The sequence below is a fragment of the Crocuta crocuta genome, unplaced genomic scaffold (genome assembly GCF_008692635.1).
Source record: "Crocuta crocuta isolate KB4526 unplaced genomic scaffold, BGI_CrCroc_1.0 scaffold118, whole genome shotgun sequence".
In the NCBI taxonomy this organism is placed as follows: domain Eukaryota; kingdom Metazoa; phylum Chordata; class Mammalia; order Carnivora; family Hyaenidae; genus Crocuta; species Crocuta crocuta.
Genome location: NW_027551558.1, coordinates 9,124,304 through 9,138,262, shown reverse-complemented (window position 1 = coordinate 9,138,262; position 13,959 = coordinate 9,124,304). Strand labels below are relative to the sequence as shown.

The window sequence follows — 13,959 nt, the reverse complement described above, 5'->3', positions numbered from 1 at the left end:
CGTGGTTTGACAGAAGAGGTTTGCTGTGTTGCAAGAGATGGCCTGGGATAAGAAGCAAACTGCTAACTTGTCTCCGAACCTGTTCTACCTGTGTCTTGCCGATCTCGGTAAAGGGCTTCTTCATCCTGCCAGCTACCTACATCCTGGAGCCCTCCTGGTCTCCTTCTCTCACATCTCGTGTCCCACTGGCGGTACTTGGGAAATACACCTCGAATCCTACACTTCTCACCACCTTCAACACGATCTCCCCAGGCCAAGCCACCATCATCTCTTACCAGGATTACTGCAATGATCTACGCTCAACCCAGCAGCCTTTCAAAATATTTAATGAATCAGATTCTGTTCCTCTCATCAAAACCTTCCAGTGGCTCTCCATTTCGGCATGAAAGTCAAAGCCTCTACCACGGTCCTGAGGCTCTGGCGGATGGAATCCCCACTTACCTGTCTGACCTCAACTTCTACTACTCTGTCCTTGGTCCTCTGCTCCAGCCATAATGGCTTCTGTTTTTCCTCCAACCTAAGAGAATTCTGCCTGCCCCAGGGCCTTTGCACTTGCTGTTCCAAGAAACTTGCTTGACTTCAGTTCTGTGCACACATGTCCCCATCTCTCAACATTCCGTCTCCTCTTTATCTGGCTTTATTTTTTTCCAGAGCCCTTATCACCATGTAGTATGCCAAATATTTGCTTCTTTCTTGGTGCCTGTGTCCATCTCCCCCCGGGGAGCATAAGTTTCACAAGGGAAGGACTGAGTTCTGTTTGGGGCTGTGTCTTCAGTGCCCTGAGCAATGTCTGGAGCATACTGGTGCATGAGGTCAAAGCCCTGCTGTTTCTGGGATTGTCCCAGGATTCCCAGGGACAACAGGAAGCGGGCCTGACCTTGAAGCTCTCTTGGAAATACAAGTTTTGGGGGGTGTTGACTAGCTACAGAAGCCCCATCCCTCCAATTCAGTTTTTCAGCTCCTGTTTCTAGAGCTTCAGACTGCAGCCCGAGACAGAAAGCCACGCCATCCAGGGGTCAGGGGCTCCTCCTGCCCAGCAGTGCCTGCGAGGCCTCTGGCCAGGCACTCACCCCAGATCCTCTCCTCGGGGAGTCAATTCGCAACCCTTAGACTCCCCTTCAGAGTCAGTCTATTGATAAGGTTTATCAAACATTTACACATCGATGAAGGAAGCAGAAGAGACAGCCCTTGTCCTCCTATCTGCCACTTAGGAGTAAAGCTCAAGGGAGCCGCGGGGCATCTTCAGCATGAAGTGGCAGGTGTGGCCCGGTCTGTCACCACAATGAGGGCTGAGTAAGGGGCTGGAGAAGTGGAGATGGCATGCTGCAGTGGTCGAGGGCAAGGACTCTGGAGTCAAATCTTAGCTCCAAGCTGTATGACCTGAGAAGTTTCCTAACTGCACCTGCCTCAGTTTCCCCATCTATGAGAAACGCCTGATGGTAACAGCCCTTTACTGCCTGGACTCCTATGAGAGGTAAGCTCTGAGAACAGCACCTGGGACACGGCCAATGCTGTGCAGTGTGTTAGCTGCCGCTGTCTTGGTTGGGATGTGATGGTGGAAAGGAAGGAGGGCCAGGGCACGGAGCTGTGTGCAGAGGGTGTGGGGTTGGCCTGCGAGGAGGGCAGAGAAAAACAGGCAGCACAGGCAGGCCACATGGAGGAGAAGCTGGGAAAGGGGGCATGCGGGTTTGATGTGGGCGGCTGTGGGGCCACGGTGGCCCTTTGAAAGCCAGGATCCGTCTGACAGGCCAGACTGGAAAGGGAAGCGCCTACAGCCCGGAGACCTGGGCGGCCTGCGTGGCAGCCCCGGGCCTGCACAGAGATGGGGGAAACACACGGGGAGGGCCTCGGGCAGGCCCCGGCTGGTCCTTCCTCTCCTGGAGCCGAGCCGCCAGGAGGCTGGTGCCTGCCTGCAGACCCTCCTCTCTGCAACACAAACACTGACTCAGCCTCCAAGAGCTGGCTCAGGACACCTTCTCTGGAAGCCACTTCACTGCCCTCGGGCACACTTAGTCACTGTGCCCTCAGCCTACCTTGCTCACACCCTCTTTTCCGAGGGTGGTTCCCAATGCGGAGCCTGGCACAGAGCCTGGCACAGAGGTGGTGCTCAGCCAGGGTCTCCTGAACAGATAGGCACACGGTGGCCATGTGGGTGACTGGTTGGTTGGAAAGGCCTGGAGCTGGGTGGGCTGAGCCCTGGGGAGCAGATGGGGGGCTCCCAGGGCAGTTCTCCCCTGGCGGGGGTGGCATCCCCACCCTGAGGAGCACTGTTCACTGCCTCCCTCCAAGGGCCTGCCTGGGCCAGACAATCCATAGCACTTCCCCTCCCAGCTCTCTGATCCCCATCATGCCCCCCTCAATCTCCCATGCCCAGGCTCTAGCCAATAAAAAACACATCAAAACAAAGCCCAAGCCTTAAATTGACTCTGATCCTTGAGCCACCCTTTTCTGGTCTCTCCAAACACTGCAGCTGGGCGGCACCTCCCCTCCACCTGTGGCCGTCTTCCTTTCCTGATCTCGATGCTCAGGCCTTGTCCCTCTGCTCTGCTGACACTGTGCTCTGTTCTCCTTGGGGCTTGGTGACCCCCATCTGCCCTCCAGAGCCCACTGGGAGCACTTGGGTCTTGTCTGCCTGCCGCACCTCTGCCTGCCCCCACTCCTAACTGCTTGGCACCCCTAAGACACTGGTTCATCCTCCTTCACAGAGATGCTCTGTCATAGGGCTTTCCCCGGTGTGCAGTGACCCCAGTGCAGGCCCCTCGCTCACCCACCCCTCCTCAGGTCTCCGGGGAAAGGGAACTCCCTCTTTCACACTGCAGGAACTCAACCTTAGGCTCATGTTCACTCCACAAGTGTGCACTGAGTTCCTATGTGTGCCAGGAACTATGCTAGGTGCCAACAGGCAGTGGGGAGCTGAAAGCATTTGGTCCTTGCACTCAAGAAGCTGCTGCTGGGTGTGTGTGTGTGTGTGTGTGTGTGTGTGTGTGTGTGCGTGTGTGTGTGTGTGTGTGTGAACAAAGACCCTGAACAAATAAATAAGAAACTATCAGGAGGAAAATACAAACGGGTAAACATAAATAAAATTTAAAACAGGGTGATGGTGCCAGTGCACTTCAGATTGGGAGGTCAGGAAAGGTTTCCAGGTGGAGGTGACATTTTAGCAGGAACTGGAATGACAAGAAGTTCCGGCCCTGCTAAATCCTAGGGGAAGAGTATGGCAAAGGGGGCAGCCAGGGCAGAAGCCAGGCCGAGCCCACTCTGAAAAGCAAACCCAACCAGTCAGCTTTCTGAGCTCCCGCCCTACAATCATGGCATTGCAGACTCAGCTATATTGTTCAGGCTGCCCCAGGATGTGCTGGAACATTCTCTCAGCACTCTGGGCAAAAGGTTACTCAGGCTTCCCCTATACACCTCTACGAATAGAGACACAGGGCCCTTTGCAGGGACTGCCTTGCCCGTGTTGTGTGGCCAGGCCAGAGGGTTCGGCTGCACCCAGCAACTATTCTGGAGTCCCAGGGAGCTTCTAGGAAGCAGAGAGAGACCACGCTCAGTCTCCCATCCTTGGGCTGGCCTTGACCCATGCTACCCCCTCCCCTGCCCAGTGCCCCAAGCTGCACCGAGGCTGTGGTCAGAGCTTTCTGGAGAGAGGGGGAGTGGGGAAAGACGACAGGGCTGTACTTCTCTCGCTCTTCCAAGAATGCCTAACACTGGAAAAGGAGAGGCACGAGGCGTGAGTAGCTTTAAGTGTGTAGTGTTTGTTTTCACCTTCACTGTTTTTTTTCCACATATAAAAAGTAGTATAAGCAGGGGCCAGGGAGGAGGGAATGGGAATTCATGTTTAATAGGTACAGAGTTCATATCTGGGAGGATAAAAAATTTCTGGAGGTGGAAGGCAGTGATGGCTGCACGACGTTGTGAATGTACTTAGAGCCGCTGAATGGTTGAACTCTATAGTTAAAATTGTCACGATGGGGGGCGCCTGGGTGGCTCAGTCAGTTAAGTGTCAGACTTCGGCTCAGGTCATGATCTCACGGTTCGTGGGTCTGAGGCCCGCATCGGACTCTGCTGACAGCCAGCTCAGAGCCTAGAGCCTGTTTCAGATTCTGTGTCTCCCTCTCTCTCTGACCCTCCCCTGCTCATGCTCTCTCTCTCAGAAATAAATAAAACATTAAAAAAAATTGTCATGATGGTAAACAAAAAATAAAACAAAAACCAAACATTAAAATGGTAAATTTTATGTCATGCATATTTGACAACTAAATAAAAAATAAAAGTAACTCATGCTCCCAGCTCACTGCTCTATCCTTAGTGCCTGGTACAGAGGAGCCACACAAAATAGTAACTGTTGAATGCAAGGATATGAGTGAACAATTCAAACTCAACCTGGCTCTCCTGGCCTGAGGCCCCCAACATTTGGGGAAAGCCTCAGGTGCAGGCAGGACTTGAGGACAGCCCTCTGCCCACCCGCAGGCTTCCTGGGCCCAATGGATGCTGCCCGGCTGACGCAAAGACTCACCTGGGCCTTCTCTTGCCAGAGAGGGAGCGTCTCTTGTTGGTCCAGCATCCGAGCAATGACCACGAGGCTGAGTTGGCTTCGAAGCTGCCTGTGAGGGAAGGAGTAAGAGGCACTGAGGGGTGGGACGCTCTGAGAGAAGGTGGGCTTGAAGTCCACGCGGGGGCAGGACGCCCTCTGAGTGGTGAACGTTGGAGAGCCATGTTGTCCGGACCTCCCTGGCTTACTCTTTTGGTTATTTATTTTAGAAGCAATAAAACGTGATGGGAAGGTTTAAAAATAAACAAAAGGAAAAAAATTAAAGTCACTTTAATTTCAGAGGCTGGCACAGTGGTTTTTCTTCTCAGTTGGTCTTCCTCTCTGAATATCCATACTTATCCGTGGACACACAAAGATGGGCAACGTTCAGCCGCTTTTGCACAGAACTTTGCCTTTTCTGTCCTTTGCAGCATTGGAATCTTTTAGCCCATGTAGGGTAATAGAGAATGGGGCTCAATTTTGTTTTTTTTCACCCAGCATCTAGTGACTTTCCTTTGGAGAACCTGCCCCCATCTGGGGGCCTCCGAGGGTAGGCCCGTGAGCCACTGACAGGTAGCCTCGGTGCCCTGGCTGGAGTTATCAGCAGTGGGTGTGCCTTTCCAGCAGGGCCACTGACCTGACAGGAGGTGATCCTACACCTGCTGGTGACCATCCTGCCTCCTTGTGCAAGAGCCTGGAGGATGAATCAGAGACAGAGGATGGGGACAGAGCTCTGACCACACCCAGAGCCTGCTGTGCCAATCAGTAGGTCAATTGGTCATGTGAGCCAGTGAAGTGCCTGTGGCTCCATTCAGTTTGGGCTGGACTTGTTAGTCTAGCACTAAACAGTCTTAACCGATTCACTCCGGATGGGGCTACTATCTGCTCTCTTTAGAAGTGAAGGCCTCTGATGGGGATTTCAGATGCCAATGTTCGGGACTCTGATTTTCATGAGTTCTTGAGGGCTGGAGGGAGCAGAAAAAGAAGAGAAGAGGGGAGTGGAGACCAGAGGAGAGGGCTGGGGTGGAGTGGCCCAGGAGGCTGGAGGGGTTGAAGGGAAGAGGGGTCAGGGGCCTCTCCTCTGCCCATGCTCCACGTCACAGCCCACATCTACCACAAGGCTCACGTCTCTCTTACACCTCCATGCACTGTGGCCCCCCATGGGCAGTAGACATCAGCCCCTGGCATGGACCCTGATGTGGCCACAGTCCCCAGTTCCTGCAGAGAGCCACCATCAGAAGAAGCAAGGGAGACGTCCTGAAGCTAGAGGGAACATGAGGAACCTGAAGGAAAACACTTGGGTTGGATCCAGCTCCTTAGAGGAGAAATGCCCTCAGAGTAACAGCACTGTTGGAGGGACCCCCACAGGTGCCCTCAGCCACCTCCCTGGAAGGACATCACACAGGACTGAGCGGGTATCGGGAACAGCCTGCCATAGGCAGCACTGGGAAACACTGAGCAAGTACTTCAGGGAGGCAGGATCTAGCCCCACCACTTCTGCACTTAGTGGTCTGGGCTCCATTGCAACTTACCCTGGGTAGAGCCTCCTGCTGCCCAGGCTGCACCTGAGGGAGGCTCCTGGGTGAAAGGGAAACCGGGGGTCAGGGGTGGGGGACGGATGGCTCCTCGAACGGCTCCTGTGGGGCTGAGCAGGCTGACACAGGGGCCTTGTTGATTTTCTTAGCACTGAGTCATGAAATTCAGAAGAATCGACAAAGCAACAGGCTCTTGATTAGAAAGAGAAAAAAAGCAGCAGTTGGCAATACCACCATACGCCAGAAACAAGAGCCTGAAAAAGACGGGAAATGCACGGTGCTGGTGAAGGTGTAGGGCAACGGAGAAGCTCATACACAGCAGGTAGGGAATTTAAATTGTACATCCACTTTGAGAAACTGCTTTGTAAGGTCTACTAAAGATGAACATATGCTTGCCCCATGACCTAGCAATCCTACTCCTAGGTATACACGTACACACACACACACACACACACACACACACACACGAGGCAGAAGTGCACTCTTGCTATGCCAACAGAATGCAGTCACAGATTGGGCTCTATCTACACAACTCACTGCTATGCCTGATGACAGTGAGCGGAAACTATATCCAAAGGCATAGATGATCTTCACAGTGTCATGTGAAATCAGCCAGATACAAAAGAATAATTGTGTATGATTTAATTTATATTTAACTTACATGAAGTATAAAAGTGGGCAAATAGCAGCTGTTGGAAGCCAGGGATAGTGGTGGTGCTTGGGGGGCGGGCAGGTTCTGCTCATTTCATTTTTTGACCTGAGGGCTGGTTTCACATGTGTTTGGTTTGTGGGCATTCACTGAGCCACACACTGATGGTCTGTGTTCTGTTTGTTTGTATGTTGCAGTTCAATAAAACTATTACTTAAAGAAGTTCAGCTGCAGCAGGGAAAGACAGGATTGCCAGATTTAGCCAGTAAAATACAGGATGCCCAGTTAGATTTGAACTTCTTATAGATAAACAGAGTAATGTGCTTACCCTAAGTTTCTCCCGTGCAATATTTATATTTTATCTGGCAACCCAGGGAGGGGCCAGCCATCCCCCGTCCATTTTTTTTTTTTAAGTGCATATTTTGAGAGAGTGGGGAAGGAACAGAGAGAAAGAGAATCCCAAGCAAGCTCCATGCTGTCAGCACAGAGCCCGATGCAGGGCTCGAACTCAGGAACTTCAAGATCGTGACCTGAGCCAAAGGTGGACACCTTACTGACTGAGACACAGGTGCCCCTCCCTGGCCCATTCTCGTTTGGAAGACTTGACATTAACCCATGGGGCCCTCCCTGACCCTCTCTCCCTTTAGTCTTGACCCCTTTCTGCAGAGCCCCTCAGCGTTCCAACCTGACCAGAGACCTGTGGAGCGGCGGCCTCATCTAGACTGCTCCTTGGGATAGAAAACGGGAGCCCTCCTCATCCTGTGAGTGCAGCCAGGTCCCCACCCCTCACCCGGAGCCTCACCCTCCATTACCTCCTGGAGCCCTGGCCACACCACACACCCTGCATGGCTTCCACCTCATTGGCAGTCAGGACCTGCTCTCCAGCTGTTCGCAGGCAGCCCCAGCAGCAGCTGGGCCTGGAACACAGTGGGAGGTAAATGGCCCCTCTGTGCTGCTACTCCAAAGCTAACTTGTAGCCAGAGTCAGAAGTCCTGCATCTGGGCTTCATTAATCCAAAACCCAGGCCTGTGTGGGAGCTCCTTTACCCTGCAGAGGGCAGGGAGGGGCCAACCTGAGGGTGGGGGTGCCTGCTGGCCCGAGAAGCTGAGCCGGGGTGGTTCCAGAAGGAAAGAGGCGGCTGGGTGGGTCAGGACAGGGCTGTTGTCCAGAAAAGAAGAAAAGCACCAGAAAAAGAACCCACATCTGACGGTGGTACGCTCCCCCTCGCTGTCCCTCCCGTGTACTGCCTTTTAAACACGGTCTCACTTCCCACTGGGACACAAGGATAGGCGAGGAGGCCACTTTTTAATTTTAGACTGAGAACATACCCTACAGAGGAGAAAACGTGAAGACTCACCCCAAATAACACCCAAACTGTGCAGGGGGCAAGCGAAGGAGCCGTGGGCTCAGCTGAGGGTGGCCAGGGGCTCTTCCTCTCCTAAGCAGCTGCCCTACCCCACCCGGCAAGGCCTCCCCGGAACTCAAACCAGGCGGACAAAGGAGGATGCAGAAGCCACTGGAGCCATCCCAGCCACTGTCATATAAGGAAACAAGCTCCAGCCCTATGCTCACACCAGGCCAGGCCTCTGCCTCAGCCCTGCTCCTCCCCGCCCCTGCCCCCCACGGGCCTCTGTAAGATCAGGACACTGGATTAGCACTCAGAGGAGTCTAAGGCACTGGGAAATCTGGAAATGACTTTCCCAAATCCACAGCAGAGCCAGGAAGTAGAAAGCAGGCGTTCTGCCTCCCAGCGTCCAGCCTTCCCTCTAGCTCCTGCAAGGGGCAGCCCAGCCAGGCGCCAGGCACCAACCAGTGTGGGCACTAACCAGCATGGGCCACTATGACGTTGGGACAACCACACGGGTCAATGCAGCTCCCTCTGGGGCCCCTCATCTTTGCTTCCGTGGAGGAGAACCAGGCCCTGCCAAGGCTGAACTACCCTAAAAGGCCATCAGGCATCTGGCCAAAGGCGTGAGCTGCCTTTTCCACGTCTCTAGGGCAGCTCAGGAAGCAACAACAGTGGCCTGTTCCGCTGTGGAAATGCTGCCCAACACCCTGCCTCAGGGCATCTGCCTGGCTTGCCTCTCGGGGACTGTCCACGCCATCTCCCATGCAGCACAGCCACCTCCTATGCCACCCACCCCCTCTTTACTTGGAGTCTACCTTGCGTGTTAGCATGTGCTACCCAGGCAAGAAGGACCAAACCCTGGGCTTAGAGGTTAGGGCGACCTCCTTGGTAGTCTGCCCAGTCATCCACACACAGGTTTGGGCACTCGTGAGTGTGGGCCTGCGCAGTGCAGACAGGAAGAGATGGCAGGATGCAGACAGCCATAGATCTTCACGGCAAACCTCCACGTGGCAACATGAAGGATCCATCTACAACAGCTCACTTGTACGTGGATGAATCCCACAGTGTTGACACTATGCAGAGGAAGCCAGACATGAGAGAGTGCTCTGTATAGTCCCATTTATATACATGTTCAAAACCACGCTAAACTAATCTATGAGATAGAAGTCGAGGAAGTGGTTTTCTCTGTAGAGGGAATGCCTGGGAGGGGCTCAAGAGGGCTTCTGGGGAACGGGTGACATTCTATCTACGGTCCTATGATATAGTCATAGTTACACATATGGTCCCCTTTGCAAAGTGCACGGAGTTATCTACCTCTGATGTGTCCTTTCTTGCATGTACAACTAAATAAAAAAGTTACTATTATTTAGTAAGTAAAGTTCCTATGGACGGTTATGACCCAGCTTCCATCCTCCTTACCGCCTTCCTTCCCTCTTTCTTTTTGGTATTCTGATGAAATCCATAGAACCTTAGGCTTAGAAAACATCTTAAAAGTCACCCTATCTAGCAGGCGCCTGGCTGGCTCAGTTGGTAGAGCATGCAACTCTTGATCTTAGGGTCGTGAGTTCAAGCCCCTCGCTGGGCACAGAGCTTAACTAAGGGGCACCTGGGTGGCTCAATAGGTTAAGCGTCCGACTTCCGCTCGGGTCATGATCTCACGGTTCATGGTTTCCGGCCCTGTGTCAGGCTCTGTGCTGACNAAAAAAAAAATAAACATTAAAAAAATTAAAAACAAAGTCACTCCATCTAATGTGCACATATTTGTCCATTTACTTAGGCCCTCAACATACCTGAGGGAAGTGGCCATATTTCCCATAGTTACCTCTTCTCCAGGTGCAACAGCCACATGACACTTTTCTCTCTTTTGAGAAATCTTTTTGCCACTGCAGGCTCCAAAGACCCTGGGGGTTGTCAACATTGCAGTCTGGGAGGTGCTCAGAGCCACATGACACTTTTCTCTCTTTTGAGAAATCTTTTTGCCACTGCAGGCTCCAAAGACCCTGGGGGTTGTCAACATTGCAGTCTGGGAGGTGCTCAGAGCTGGCCCTAACGCTCATTTTCCTGGCTGCCCTGCGATGTTACCCAGATCACAGATTGAGCCCACAGTCTTTCTCACATGTCTTGCTGTCAAATCCCATTTCCCAGATCCTGTTGTTAATTGTGCAGCTAGGTCTCTCTTTTCCTCTCAGACTGTCATTGTGGTTTGTTGAGATCTTCTACAATCTTCCATTCACTGTCAGTTGTATTCATGTCATGTGTGAGTCTGACCATTGTTCTGTTCATGGCTTCATCCAAGATACTGGGTCTGCCCTACCGACCTGTCGGTGAAGAAAAGCCTCTGGGTGCCCCCGAGGACCTGCCTCCAGGCTCTGATGGCCAGCAACGCCTGTGATGACGAGCCCAGCATTTCTCATGTCGTCCTCAGGATACAATGGCAGTCTCTACCAAGCGCCCTACAAAAGCCCAGACAGTCCTCTCCAGAGTACTATTCTGGTTGGCCTCTCAAAACATAAAATGAGGCTAGTCTGGTAGGATTTATTCTTAGGAATCCTAGAAAGCAGAGCTTCCTTTTCTGTGTATGTGCTCACAAACTATCCCTGGGGAATGGTGTGGGGGGCGCCTCAAGCCTGCCGCGTGCACTGTGCTGATGAAGAGAGCTCCTCCTGCCCTCCCTCCCCACCTCCAGAGGTCTCCGTGGACTTAGGGCACCCCATGTGCTCCTCCCCCGGGACTGACATTGGACGGACATGCTTGTACCCACCACAGGAGACTTAAACCCATTCCGCACGGCTGGAGGCTTCCACACAGTCTCTTCCCGTGCTGTCTGAGGCTTCAATTCCCTTCTAGCAGCAGTGGAGTCCAGATGAAAAATGATGTTCCTCGACAAGAGCGAAGAAGCAAACTAGGAATTAGGTAGTGCTGTCCTCTCTTCATCAATGTCGACATGTCTCTGACAGCCCGAAACAGCACTCCTTTATTTAAAAACAACTTCGCAGAAGTCTCTTCTATGGGCCTCAGTTTTCTCCACTGGTGCCATCATGGTCCATGCGGTTTGCCTATGTGCCTTGTTCTGGTGTCCCACTTTCCATCTTCCATATCTTTCAAAAGCTGGGATGCAGTCTCTGGATACTTCGCACTTCTTTCCTCACGGGGTTCATTTGCAATCCACATTCAAAGTGTTACCACACCCTCTTCTAGCCCGCCCGGGCCATCTTTCTGTTTGCAAACTGGCTACTAAAAAACCAACTCTACACCTTTTGAGCTCTGCCTTCCAAAAGCAAGCGTTCCAGGATTATGAGCACATGCACACGGGTCCCTGCTCCGTTCCAGGCTCCAAGGGCCCAGAGAGCAAAGTGGGCCTCAAGACGCCCTCCCCCCCAAGCCGCTCCCAGCCCAAGGAGTCAGCCAAGGGTGCCAACAACCAGGGCCCCATGTTGGGAGGTTTCTTGGGAGAGATGTCTCCATCTGAGCCTAGTCTTGAGGTCGAAGAACTGTTAACCACGCAAAGAGGAGGAGGAGAGGGATAAGGGAAAAGGCTTCTCTGGGAAGATGGAAAGATGCTGAAAAGCTTGGAGACAGTAGGGTGCCTGGGTGGCTCAGTTGGTCAAGTGTCCGACTTCAGCTCAGTTCATAGTCTCGCGGTTCTTAGTTTGAGCCCATTGGGCTCTGTGCTGTCAGCCTGTCAGATCCTCTGTCCCCCTCTCTCTGCCCCTCTCCCACTTGCACTCTCCCAAAAAATAAATATTAAAAAAGAAGAAAAAAAAGAATGGCTCAGGGACAAATTGTGAGTTTGGGAGGCTGGAGCTTAGGAGCCTGCCGGGGATGTGTGAGGGGTGTTAAGGTAGGACTGGAAGAGAAGGCATTAAGGCCCTAGTACGCCACCATTTGAATTTCATCCCGAGGATGGAAGCCTGAGGGATTTTAACGAAGCAAAGGCATGATGCGGCCTGCTGTGTATCTGAAGTGAGGTCACACGGCTAGACAGTGGGGGTATGGGTCAGATGGGAGACAGCCTGGAAGGAGGCAACAATTCAGGGGCGCTGTGGCAAAAGCCACAACTGTGTGAGGGTGGCAGGAGAGGTGGTTTTTGCTAGGGAGGAAGAGCTGGAGGGGATAGGAGGTGCCCCTGGGCTTCAGGCAGCGGGCAGCTGCTAATGCCAACATGGAGCCAAGGAAGACAGGAGAAGGTGGATCTCCTCAGAAGCTGGTGACTTCTGTTTTGCACACATGGAACCTGAAATACTTGCCCACACAGGTATGGTGCTTAGCAGAAAATTCTAGCCAGCGGGATTGACTTGGGAGCCCCTGGCACGTAGCTGGAGTTGTAGCTCTGGACGTGGATAAGATGTGGTATCAGGTCAAGTTCCCCAGGAGGTGGACTCTGAGTGGAGGTGAGCATGCAGGGAATTTATGGCGGGGGGCGGGTGAGGGAGAGATGGGTGCTCTTGAGATGACCTCCTTTAAGGATGAAGGAAGCAGATTTGGGCCAAAGGGAAATCCAGGTTGCAATGCAGTCACAGCAGAACCCTCAGCTGACCCCACAAGGACCCTGGAGCTGCCAAGGGCCTTCAGACACATCCTGGGTTGAGGCAGAGGGAGAGGCCTCTGTGCCCCCAGTGCTGGGCTGCTCCCAAGGAAGTCACCCAGTCCCAGATAAGGTAACCGCCTTCAGCAGAGGCAATTCCTGAGGTGGGCTGGCAGGGTGACATTCAGCACCTGGGGAGGGGGAGCCGGAGCCCTGAAGTGGGGCTGTATGGACAGAGCACCACAGCACCCAGTCCAGAAAGCTCCCTGAGACTGTGCAAAGTGACCACAGGAGAGAGACCGGGGCAGAATCTCCAGGCAAACTGGAGGCTTGAGGAGCAGCGGAGGAAGGCAATGGATGATGGCAAGTGACAAGGATGGGGCAAAGAGGGGGAGGGGAATCAGGAGAATGATACTACCAAGTAAAGGAAGAAAATGTTAAGCTTGTTCCTGAGGAAGGGCCGTTAGGTCAATGGTGACAAAGCAACTTGGCCACAGTGCCAGATGAAGTGCATTTCTCCTACTCCTGGGTCTTTGGGACACCCTTAACACCCCCTACGTGCACACCCACTCATAAGAGTCAGCCAGGTCCTCTTCAGCCACAACCCCTCACACTCCTGGCTTCGTTGTGACCCACTTTTCCTTTGCTGCCCTCTCAGCTCCAGCATGGCCCCTTGACCCCTAGACATGACCTTCATCCTGCTTCTTATGCCTCCAGATTTTGAGACCTTCTGAAATGTTGAGGGTTTTTGGACCTTGGCTGCCTCCTTCTAGAATATTCTGGCCTTACACACCCCCAGAGCCTGAATGTCTCTCTTTTCTCAGGTGAGAACTTCCTATGATATTCTTGAGCTCTGAAGGATCCACCGTGGGCAGGGTTCAGAAGGCCTGTTTTGGGTGGATGGAGTAAGGGAAAACAGGGAAAGAGGAGCTTGGTGGTGCAGCAGGAGGTGGAGGAGGCGGTGGAGGCACAACTGCTGTTCTAAGGGAGGAGACGCATGACTGACTGCATGTATGTGTTAAGGAACAGCCAGTTGAGAATAAAAAGTGAAAGGCATAGGATTAAGAAGGGATGAGTAAAGAAGTCTGGAAGGGACAGGACTGTTGGGGTCCTGAGTATGGGAGGTGGGGTGGGGAGGAAAGGAGGGAGGTGAGTTGTGGGTCCACTAGGCGTGTGAGTGGTGAAGTCAGTGGAGAAAGAAGGGACAGTGCTGTTTGCTGGTGTAAAGAAGCTTCAGCAGCAGGAAGTGGTGAGGTCTGGAATCTGCTGAGGGCTCCATGGAGGCGGGCCAGCAATTCAGAGTGGGCCCTGGTCGGCCAAGAGGGGCCAGGGACCGATGCAGGGACAGGACGCATGAGGCGGCACACAGGA

The 13,959-nt window shown here is 53.1% G+C and overlaps 1 protein-coding gene across 4 annotated transcripts in view; it reads right to left on the bottom strand.

The window, feature by feature from the left end:
• The window catches only part of FAM178B (family with sequence similarity 178 member B), a 113,539-nt gene that overhangs the window by 19,418 nt on the left and 80,162 nt on the right, over positions 1-13,959 (bottom strand). For all 4 annotated transcript variants that reach the window (XM_077749237.1, XM_077749239.1, XM_077749238.1 and 1 more), the window contains exon 13: positions 4,517-4,604. In XM_077749237.1, the coding sequence (XP_077605363.1) occupies positions 4,517-4,604 (88 nt within the window). The remainder of the gene's footprint in view (positions 1-4,516; positions 4,605-13,959) is intronic.